The 12,305-nt window shown below is 44.6% G+C and overlaps 1 protein-coding gene across 8 annotated transcripts in view; it reads left to right on the top strand.

Annotated features, from left to right (window-relative positions):
• The window catches only part of EHBP1 (EH domain binding protein 1), a 396,634-nt gene that overhangs the window by 302,603 nt on the left and 81,726 nt on the right, over positions 1-12,305 (top strand). For all 8 annotated transcript variants that reach the window (XM_088477209.1, XM_088477211.1, XM_088477210.1 and 5 more), the window contains 2 exons: positions 1,981-2,119; positions 10,108-10,211. In XM_088477209.1, coding sequence (XP_088333335.1) covers positions 1,981-2,119; positions 10,108-10,211 — 243 coding nt within the window. The remainder of the gene's footprint in view (positions 1-1,980; positions 2,120-10,107; positions 10,212-12,305) is intronic.

Consider the following 12,305-nt stretch of genomic DNA (forward strand, 5'->3'; position numbering starts at 1 on the left):
TTATTTACAAAATGTGTAATATGTAGGTCTTGCCAGCATGTCACTAAATTATTCTACAAAGTACCTTTCTGAAGATTTAAACCTATAAAGGCATATGGACTGCTTTTTACCACTTTAATAATACACAAGTGAAGTTAACCCTATGAACGCCTGTGAATTATATCTTCATGTTATCTATTGTAGTTGGTAAGTGTTGATCTGTGTTGGAAATAACCCGGCCACCACTGTACATTGTTATGGATGTTAGAAGCCACTTTGGATTTCCAATCTGTGCACTCATCAACTCCCGTTGGTGTACGCTAGGCAGAACTTTGACCCGGGGGAACCTGTTCTGGGCCGTCCACTGGATGGATGTAGATGAAAACTTTACAGAGGGGTGGCAATTGGTCAGGGATGCCTAATGCAATGGTTGGGGTCTCGGTTGGATCTCACGACGGAGTGCGCCGGGAGAACTTTTACCCAAGGAGCCTGTTCTGGGCCTTCCACTGGATGGATTTGGACGACATCACATAATAAAACTTAACTTGAAGATTGAAAGCCTGGCAACGCCAGGTACTTAAGTTGGTAATAATTAAAAAACAAGTAAAAAGTCTGTGGCACTAGTCCCACTGAGGACCATCATAAAAAAGCATATATATGGGAGATATGACTTATAACACATTCATTGATACAGTTATTAATTTTTCATTATTTCTATATTTAATTTATAGATGATAAATCCTTATCCTGAAAATAGTAAACTTTTCTTACAGTTGTTATCAATGGCTGTATAGTGTAGTGTGTCCTATGAAATCTTACCTTAATATTTGCATTTAGTTATAAATATTGGGCACTTGGGATGGCAGTATGATAGAATATGATACCTAGACAATGACGTTTATAAAATTAGATTGCTTTTATAAATAATTTGTGAGTTAATCATCTCAGTCATGAGAATGTAGTGTACAATTAATTTTTTCCCAGCCTAGCCATTTCCAGTAAAACCATGTGAACGTGTGCTGTCCAATAGGCAGACATTTGTCCTGGGGGTTTATCTTCATTGAGATCCTCCACAGATGGTTGTATGACTTTCTTTTCATTATATTGTGTGGGTCATACTGTATGACACTGCAAGATGACCCCTCAAATGGACCTTGGTGTGTGTCCCCATATCACAAGGCTTGGAGCAATTTTGTCTTTTCCTTCTAAGTTTAGATTAACCTTTCCATAAATGTTATAAAGCTGCCATTTTTGTCTCTATATTCAGCCTTTTATTTTTTTTCCCACCTGAATGTTCTACGTCTACAAGTTGTTCTTCCTGCCAGATGTAACCTACGCATTACACCCAAGATGGCTGCCTCAGATGGTGCTGCCATGGGCATTATGAGCAACTTGTGGATCTATTCATGAAGTGCATATCACACCACAACATGTTTCAGTGACCCTTATTTGTTCCTTTAACCTTTGTATTGCGCCCAAGATGGCTGCATCACATGGCACACCTTTGTGTGGGATGAAAAATTCTTGGATCTGATGGCTATGTAAAGTCCCTGATTTTAGATTTCGTATGTTGTAACTTCCCCGTTTTGTGTTCTCTCTCCTAAGCATTACCTATTCCACCCTGGGTAATTTATGTAGCATCCCCAAAATGGCTGCCTCGCCTGGCACCCTTCGTGTGTGAAATATATAACCCATAGAAGTTTACCCAAAATGGCTCCACCAACCCTGCATTATGTACATCATACCCATTATGTTGACTGTTTTCGGTTTGTTTTCTTCTTTCTGTAATACTAAACCCCTGTGCAATGTTTCTGATGTGGTAAAGCGCTATATAAATAAAATTATTATTATTATTCTGATTTAGAACTTATATTGACACTGTTTTTATAGACTGCTATTATATTAATATGTGTGTTAAAGTCAGGTTCTATTTAAATGCGGTATGGGCAAAATTGATCTCTTGCCAAATTTAACATGGTTTCATGCCTCCTGTTTGTTTAGAATGGTACTGAAGATCCCGCTGCAGACAGACATCACAGACCTTTGGATCGCTTCAAGAATCCTGTTGTGATCAACAAAGATTTGACAGTCAGGAAAATCGAATTAGAATCTTACAGTCAATGGGTGGAACCCTGGCCAGGTATTGGATGTACTTCACCCACTGTGATTTCACTGTATAAACTGTTGACACTGTTTATTTGCTGAGCAGCATCTACAAGTTTCTAGCAGTAAATAAACACGCGTTACAATGGACCACAAATGGACATATAAAGATACTTTCATACATAAATCTGTAATGTAATAAAGCCAGCATATTATAGAGATAAATAATGTGATTGTGCTTTTACTCAGCAAAATCCTTCCAGCGTGCTGTTTGTCCTTTGCTTTAGAGATAACAGACATTGCTTATGAGGCCATCTCCTTTTGTAGCCTTGGATGAAACCCACATGGGCAGTCGGAGGGACAATCAAATTCTAGCTTGTTCTTGGCCCTTCGGCTCACCCATCCCCCCTTTCCCTCCGCTGTTATATAAAGTTGTAAATTTGATGGAGTTCTGGAAATAACTCAGTTGAAAACATAGGTCTGAAGAAAGTGTTTTTGTTTTATTTTGTAAATACCAGATATACAGTACATTCACAGACTCCCAATGGTTCTGAAGGGACAGCCCAGGCACAGATTGGTATATCAATACATTATTTACAGAATTTGCTGCTAAGTACCAATTACATTAAAGGTTAATACCTTGCTACAAACTTTGTCAATTGCTTCATTAATTCTGAAGCAATCATATCAAATGTAATTTTATTGCAGGCCTGATCAACTTATGGCTCTCCAGCTGTTGTGAAACTACAAGTCCCAGCATGCCCTGCCACAGTTTTAGCATTCCTTCGTAACAAAACTGTGACAGAGCATGCTGGCACTGGTAGTTTTACAAAAGCTGGAGAGCCACAGGTTGGCCAGGCCTGTTTTATTGCATAGTGGAGAAGCCCCAGCAGTGGCGACGACGTACCAATGTTTATTTCACGTTTCCAAAACGGCTTTATTGCACAACTGTAACCAAACCATAGTAGCATAATAAGTGAGAAAGCAGACGTTGTTTTCAGGGACACAAATATGGCAACGGAAAGTTCTCACACAGGGCTCTATTTACTACAATCCGCATATTGAATGCGGATTGTAGTGTGATATTACCGAGTGAATTCGCATTGCGAATTCAGGCAATATCACAGGGATTTACTATAAATCCCTTGCAGGGACAGAGCTTGTGATAAAGCTCTGTCCCTGCGGATCCCATCCGCACTCTAGTCGCGGTATTTTCGGAAAAAATACAGCGACTAAGAGCCCGCGCATGCTCCGACCCACCGTCGCTGCTACCCCCACCGACGCTAAGCCCCGCCCCCCACGATCGCGGACCCCCGCGACCCAACCTCACCCCCCCCCCCGCGACCCCCCCCCCCCCCTCCCTTCATTACACTTGCCTGCATCCTCCTGGCCTCCGGTGTTGTTCTCCGGGCTTCCCGATCAGGTGATCTCCCATACTGCACTGGGACCCGATCACCTGATGACTGGGCCGCAGTGCACTATGAGAGACCAGCTGACCGGAGAGGAGCCATCACCGGAGGCCCGATCACTGGTCCCTGGATTCAGGTAAGTAAAAAAAAAAAAGTTTCATTTTTTTTTTTCTTTTTTTTACAGCAATCAGCTTGCGGTCTGTTTAGACCACATAGCTGATTACTGGTACCGGCTCCCGCCTCTGCTCTCCCCGTTAGAGCAGAGTGGGAGCCCGGTAACCGGGGGAGACCCTGGATAACGCCACCTCCAGGTGGCGTTATTATCACAGGGCTTCCCCCGGTATTTTTGTACAATTTTTAGTAACTCTGGTCGGATCACATTTCCCATTACAATTATGGGAAATGCGATCTGCTTTACTAAAAATAAGTGATACTAGGGGTTGGAGTAGAATTTTACTAATTCTACTCCAATTGCCCTGTAATAACTACAGGTGAAACTAAAATAATGTGAAAAGGGTATGAAAAGACCCTTTTTCACTTTATTTTAGTAAAAATAATGTTAATAAATAGAGCCCACAGACATTTAGGGGCCCATTTATTAATAATCATTTTTGCAATGCGATATTGGCACCTATAATCGCAGTGCAGTAGCGCCAGGTTGTAACAATGGGCACCCACATGGACTGGGTATAGAAGCCGGTCCCTGCAATGTGCTCGGAGTGAAGTGACCACATTAGCGCCCTTTTCACTCCTGTGCTGGGACTACTGAGCATGCCAGGGAGGCAATTATTGCAAAGAATAGCCTATAGGCTACAGTGGCTAATGTCATCTTAACATGGCGTTAGCTGTGGGGACCAAGCTCCGCATTCCAGAGCTTGATAACAGCATCGCATTCCCCATAGAAACGTTTCTACGGGGGTTGTGACTGTTGTCGGAAATGGAGAGACCACAGCAGATATCTACTGCGATCCCTCCATAATACATCTGGGGGATACTTAATATTTGCTTGTATCCCCCGAAAACAGATGTTTTCTGGGAATATACTGCAATTAATAAACTAACAATGGACCCCGTTTACCTGTGAACCTCATGCCTTCCATATTCCATTAAAATTAACTCTAAACTATCCCAGCTGGCTGTATTACAGAACTGGCAGAGCCCTGAAAGTGATGGCTGTGTGTGCTACGTCATTGCTCATAGTTGGTGTTGTCTGAATTGCATTCACTAGTGGAAAGCAGGCCCATATCTTCCTATTGGCCAGAATGGCACTCGCCAGGGGCACCAGCCAGTGAAGGGGCACCAGTGCCACCCAGCAGTTCCACTTGCGGCCAATTCTGTCGGTTGAAAGTCTGTGGTGCTGCAGAATCATCATCGCCGGAAGAGGGTGGGGGGGTGTCTGTTTGCTAACTGCCAATGGGGGGGGGAGGTGTGCCAGTCCCTTACTTTGCCAGGGGCACTCGAGCCTCTGGATTCACCCCTGGTGGAAAGTACAGGGAAGTAAAACAATAGAATATGACTAATCTATTTTCCTTGTACTTTTGACTTTTACTTTTTTGAACATTTTATTCACTGTTGATTTATCTGTGCTGTCAAAGTGAATGCAACTCTGACTAAATGTACTATGTGCAGAGGGGGAAATGCCCATATCATTGGATGAATCTTTTAATCTGACAACACATAACCGACACCAATGCAGGTCCTGCTGCCGCTTGTGAATTATGATGCTCAGACGGGATGTAGTTATGAGACCGGTAGCCGCGATGCCGCTGGTCTCAATACCGACATACAAATCCCGACAAGGGATTTAAGATAGGTGTCGAAATACTGAAGCCCATCTTAATCCCGGTGCCGCAATGCCGAAGGACGCCAGACCGAACAAGGTAAGTTCGGGGTGCCCTTAGTGTTAGCCGCGGGGAGGGGGAGTTTAGGGAGCGTAACTGGGTTAGGTTTTTTGGGGGGTGAGGATTAGGCTCCCCTAGGGGGAAGGGTTCCCCGGGAGGGTTAGGTTTAGGGTGCAGTAAGGGGGGGAAGGGTTAGGCAAACCCAGGGGTGGGAGGTTAGGGTTAGGCACTACTAAGGGAAGGTTAGGGGGGAGAAGGTTAGAGATACGGTACTTACCTGCCCTGTCGGGACCTTCTCCCTTCGGGCTGGCGGCATAGGGATATGAACCATATGAGCTATAGTCTCCTCATTTATTCTAAACACATTACAATATTCCCACACTGCCTAAACTTGCTAGTTTATTACAGTTTGTTACATACAGTACAGATAGTTTCCCTCAAAGTGTTTTTTTTTTTTCTTTTTTTATGATTTGTTTTGGGTGAAACAAGATTTCCTGTTCAAAACAGCTCTGCAAATCCAGTAGCATCGGGGCCTGCTCTATACTCTAAGACAAATCACATGTAACAATATGGCAGGGATGCGGTCAAAATGCCAATAGCCGGGAAGCCGTCTGACTAAATCCCGGCGTCTACATCCCGACGCGGTACTAAAGACAGGTGTCGAAATCCCAAAGCCCGTCTAGATCCCAACGCCGGAATCTAGATAGACGGCTTCCCGAACAAAGGTAAGCGCTTAGTCGCAGGGGGTTAGGTTAGGGACCACCAGGGGAAGGTTAGGGTTAGGTTTAGGGTACGGGGAGGAGGGGTTAGGTTTAGGCATCAGCGGGGGGAGGTTAAGGTTAGACATCACTAAGGGAGGGTTAGGGGGGGAGAGGGGAGGGTTAGGGTACTTATCAGCCCCTGTCGGGATCCTGACGGTTCGGGCTTCCATTGTCGGTATTTAGTTAGCCGGCATTACATACTGATTCCAGTATGGCAGTATAGAGAAAAATGCAAGTAAATCATGCATGCACTGTTTTTTTTTTTTCTCACAGTTTCCCATTTTCAATTTCTGCTGGCAGTCTATGGAGGTGCGAGCAGACACCAGGCCACCGTAATTGCACTTATGTCTAATTGCACCTGCACCATAATGTAACTAAGTGGCCCGGAACCTCTCATAGACCAAGCCCTTACATGTAGTTAGTTTTGTGTGGAGCAGTTAGGTTAGGATTAGGCACTAGGGGGAGGGTTAGGCACTAGGGAGAGGGTTAGGTTTAGGCACTAGAGGGAGTGTTAGGCACCAGGAGGAGGGTTAGGTTAGGGTTAACTACCAGGGGGAGGGTTAGGGTTAGGCACTAGTGGAAGGATGAGGGTTAGGCACTACGGAGAGGGTTAGGTTATTGTTAGGAACTAAGGGGAGGGTTAAGATTGGGCACCTGGAGGAGGGTTAGGGTTCAGATTACAAAAACAAAAGTATTGATCATTTGAACCTTTCTACCTTTTGTCCCTGTCGACCTTTTGCATTTCGACCATCTGGAATCAACCTGTCCCTGTCGAATTTTACATTATCAATCTTTTACATCACACCCACCTGTATTATGATGTTCTTTGGATTCCAGCTGTTTGGCATTTTGGATCTTGCACCTTTCTCCTACCTGATCCCAAACAGTATTAACAGTCCAAAAAGTTGTGTCGCCATGATGACATGCAATAAAAAAACCTTACGGTTTGACATGTCCTATTGAGACTTCTTAGACATGATCTGAAATTCCACAAAACTTACTGGATTTGTGCCACTCAAACTAAAAAAAAGCAATTAAATTCTGATAATTAAGGCTGACTCCTTAATGGATGTGTTCCTTGCGCAATACAGATATGGTATGCCATCACACCCTGTGGTTAACTGCAGATTCAGCACTCTGACAGAGTGAGGTTGCTGTCACTCACAAAATGGTGGAGCTGCTAATTCACACAATTGTGTGCTCATTGAAATACACACATGCAGTCTATGCAACTGAAGTCTGAGCATAACATAGCTGGGATAAGAGTATGCTGGATGGGGGGAGAAAACAGAGCGGTGTGGATGGGGTGGACAGAAAGGCATGGAGAGGGGAGGATTATGCAGTACAGAAGGGGGCTAGCCAAAGTGATGCAGATTGGTGGAAAACAGTGGTGCACATGGGGGGGGAGACAGAGAGGCATGGTTTGGGAGAACAGAGCAGCATTGATGTGGGAAGACAGAGCAGCGCAGATGGGTAAAGACAGATTGGTGTGGATGAGTAATACAGACTAGCACAATGTGAGAACACACAACAGTAGGAATTGGGGAAGACAGATTGGTGCGGTTGGGGGCAAGGCAGTGATGCAGATGGAAGGAAACACAGTGGCATGGATGCAGGATGACAGAGCGGTGCACATGGGGAAAGACATATTGGTGTGGATAAGGGCATGCAGACTAGCACAGTTGGTAGAGCACACAGCTGTAAGGATTGTCGAAGTTATAGCAGCATGGAGACGAAGATAGTGTGCATGTATAGACAGAGTATGATGGTTTTAGAAATTAGGGAGCTGATGTGTATAATGAATGAGATGGATGTATTGAATGAGAAGGATGTTGGAACCCAGTGGGATTATTGTGGTGACTGAATGGGCAGACTGTGGGCACTGAATGAGATGTGTGTGCCACATAACTGCTCAGACCTCAGTTGCATAGACTCCATGTGTGTATTCCAATTAGCACACAATTCTGTGAATTAGCAGCTCCACCATTTTGTGAGTGACAGCAATCTCACTCTGCAGTTAACCACATGGTGTCATGGCATACCATATCTGTATTGCGCAAGGAACACGTCCATTAAGGCGTCAGCCTTAATGATCGTAATTGCATTGCTTTTTGAAGTTTGAGTGGCAGAAATTCAGTAGGTTTTGTGAAATTTCAGATCATGTCTAAGAAGCCTCAATGGGACATGTGAATCCTTAAGGTTTTTTGTCTATGGAATATTATATTACTTTGCGCAACCAGCACTGGGCTCTGAGCCGGTCCTGGTTCTAGAAATACAGGGGAAAAAAGGAGTAGGGTTCCCCTGTATTTTCCAGAACGAGCACCAGACTTTTTCTAGCGGGGGGCTGATGCCACAGCCAGGGGAGCCCTGTCACCGGGCACCCCCAGTCGAAGCAACAAACCTGGCCGCTAGTCAACCCAGTCCGGGGATACCTGGGGAGCTTGGTACCCCCCCCAATAAAGGGGTCCCACTTTTCAGGGCACCCCAGGCCTGGGCTGATAGTGTAAGGTGGCCCTCTCCCCCTAAAGCACAACCAGCCCCGGGCTCTTCACTGCCGGTCCTGGTTGTGAAAATACAGGGGAATAATGACATAAGAATCCCCTGTATTTAACACAACCAGCACCAGGCTAATCAGAACCAGTCCTGGTTGCCAAAATACAGGGGACAAACGACGTAGGAGTCCCCCGTATTGTGCGCACCCAGCACTGGGCTCTGATCCGGTCCTGGTTCTGGAGATACAGGGGGGAAAAATGTGTTGGGTCCCCCTGTATTGTCCAGAACCAGCACCAGACTTTTTGTAGCGGGGGGCTAATGCCACAGCTAGGGGAGCCTTTTCACCGGGCACCCCCAGATGAAGCATTAACCCTGGCCGCTAGTCAGCCAATGCTGAGGAACTGCCCTCCCCCCCCAAATAAAGGTGTCCACCTCTCCAGGTGCATTTTAAGGAATATTGTCTTTTGCAGGTAAACTATAGGTCCCAGCAAGCCTCCCCCACATGCTGAGATGATACTTGAAAAATCACAAGTACCAGCAAGCGGGGCATTTTAGGGCCCACTGGTACCTGTAGTACACTTGTAAAAGAAATATTAAAATGAACAGACTACACCGATTTTTTAAATAAAATTTATTTTGTCTGCACCTTCACCTGGTGGGTGGCAGCCTTTAAGCTCTTTTTCGGGGCGCTGCCACCCCAGGACTTAGTCATCTTCGCCTGGTGGCTCCAACACGTTAGGGCTTCGGCGTCTTCACCTAGTGGACGGCAGCCTGTGTCCAGCTCTCTTTCGTGGCCGCCACCCACTAGGACTTCCGCCATCTTCACCTGGCGGGCGCCAACCGCCAGGGCTTTGGCGTCTTCACCTAGTGGGCGGCAGCCTGTGTAAGCTCTTTTTCAAGGCCGTCGCCCACTAGCACTTCCGGTGTCTTCGCCTGGCGGGTACCTATCGCCAGGGCTTTGGTGTCTTCACCTAGTGGGCGGCAGCCTGTGTCCAGCTCTTTTTCATGGCCGCCGCCCACTAGGACTTCGGCATCTTTCACCTAGCGGGAGCCAACCCGCCATGGCTTTGCATCTTCGCCTGGCGGGCGCCGCCAGGGCTTTGGCGTCTTCACCTAGTGGGCAGCAGCCTGTGTCCATCTCTTTTTCATGGCCGCCACCCACTAGGACTTCCGCCGTCTTCGTCTGGCGGGCGCCAACCTGCCAGGGCTTCGTTGTCTTCATCTGGTGGGCACCAACTCGCCAGGGCTTCGGCGTCTTTGCCTTGCGGGCATGACTGTGCTCATGTATGTATATATATATATATATTATTTATTTATTTATTTTTTTATTAACTAGTTTCATATCTTTGTATTTTTTTATTAATATTATTAGAATATTTTAGTTATGCTTTTTTTGTTGTACACCAGTGTTAGTCATGTAACTGCTTGCAGATTATTTTTGTTTACGTTCTGTATTGTGTGATATCCAACCCTCAGTCTTAAACCAGAATGTAATGGACTTTCTGTTTATTTATTTTGAAGACATGAAAAGGCAGAGATCAATGCAAGAAGACACAAAAAGAGGGAATGAAGGAGCAGTGATAACCGAGACCCAGAAGAAACCCTTAGAAGATGAAGTGCTAAATGTATTTTACTTTCTCCTTTTTCTGTCCTATTTTATGATTGCTGATAATTCTCTACTGCATGGGAAAATTGTGCTTTTATTTGTTAAAAATGAGATGTTAGGGCCTTCTTTTTTTTTTCTTCCTCTTTCCAGAGATGTCAATCTCTGATGCATTCAAAGCAGTGTACGAGGGGCATACTGCTGAATTAGTCTGCAGCGAGGTGATAATTGTCAGATAAAAAAATGAATTTTTCCCACTTGCAAAAAGCCCTCCCCAGCTCCTTGTTTGAGGCGTTCCCATTGAGGACACTTCCCATCCAAAGATGCCAGTATTGATCTAGCAAGAGGATTTTAATTATTACAGTAGCAGATACCGCTGTGCTGCAGTTAGAGGGACAAGTCACAGGAGACCTGCACGATTTTTCCCAGCCAACCCATTTTGTTGGCTTGGGTTAATGGGTGTTCAACCTTTCCATTATCCAGATCAGCCGTGAATTACCAGCTGAATGATGTTTGCATTAATATAATATATATGGTAATTTCTTCACTTAATTAACGGGGAGGTTCAGCTCAGTAGGAGTATGGGCTGATCATGTGTAAAATTGATTTGTGAGGGAAATATTTAATAGACCGCGGGGAAAAAGCAGCATTTGATGGACAGCTGTGCGGGGACGGATAGAGGAAGGAGCACGCTGAAACCTGTGTATGTCCCAGCATGCATCGCTAGGGTCTGACAGTGGCTATTCCTTGTGTGTCATTTCCTAAATTAACTTCCTTGTTTTTTTATATTGACACCGGTGGCACAGATTATTACAGATAGTGCCAGGGCTAAAATGTTTTACAACTTGAAAGAGAGAGAGAGAAAAAAACACATTTACCCTTAGGATTTCACAAATAACTTATTTTGACCTCTTTGGATCTGACATCTCAACAAATTTAGTCTGTGAGATTTCAGGATATGGGAACTAAATATATGTTTGGTTGGAAAAGTAATTAGCTCATCAGTGCTGTAAGCTGTCGAGAGAACTGTGCTAAAAAAAAATCAATTCTATTGAATCTAAATTGATTAGATAGAGAAATCTTCCTGGATTTCTCTACACGACCCCCTGGCCATGAAAAGAAGAATTTGATCAAAAATGATGCTTGATGACTTTGTGGCAGGTAATTTACAAGGCATAAATAGTGACTTATAATTTTGTGATGCACCAAATTCATAGTATGGGACTTGCCCAAATACAGAATACTTTTACAAATCATACAGTTACTGAACTAAATCTAAGCTTGAAGATGCACAGGAACATTTTACATTTTAACCAGAAATCAAAACATTGCTTCTGGAACTTCCCTTTCTGAAATCGATGGTATCTTGTGCATTAACTTTTTTGATTTAGAATTGATTAGGCTTAAATTAAATTCCATCTTAAACTTGCATAAACAGTACTATTGGACATTATTACATTTCAAAGATGGTTGTTGTTGAGTTTAGGTTTGTTTAGTTTAAGCAGGGGTGTCAGAACAATTTTATGTCCAGGGGGGTCAAGATGTAATTTAATATTGGTGCCTGCTAACTTGTCTGCACATTACACTTCCCCCTCCTCCGTGCAGTGCAGGGGCTGTGCAGCCTGTTGGTATTATGCCCACGGCCGCTGCTCCACTGGCAACTCTAAAATGTTGTAGTTTAAATGTCCATTGTAGGAGCACAACCACATCATTCATTGGTACTAGCTTAGGTGCTAAACCTGAAAGGGAAAAGGTCAGTTCATCAGTTACCGTGAAGCGTATCACATTTGAAAGGGGTTGGATATTAAATAACGGCAGTTGGGATGCCTGCTGTCAAAATGCCGACAGCGGCATCCCCCCTCCCCCCCAGGCTAACAGCTAAGATGCCATGGTGTACCTTCGTTCGGGTTTGCGGCATCGGGATATAGACTGGCGTCAGGATTTCAATGCCTATCTTTAGTTCCGTGTCGGGATTTCGACGGCCGGCATCCCGCACGCCGGCATACTAACTACATCCCATTTGAAAGATATGTATATGTAATTCACCACAATGGTCCGCAGCGACGTGCAGTAGGGAAACCGTGGACATACAAGGAAGTCAAAATAATTGCAGACT

This window comes from Taudactylus pleione, unplaced genomic scaffold, assembly GCF_031769625.1.
Source record: "Taudactylus pleione unplaced genomic scaffold, aTauple2 ptg000201l, whole genome shotgun sequence".
In the NCBI taxonomy this organism is placed as follows: domain Eukaryota; kingdom Metazoa; phylum Chordata; class Amphibia; order Anura; family Myobatrachidae; genus Taudactylus; species Taudactylus pleione.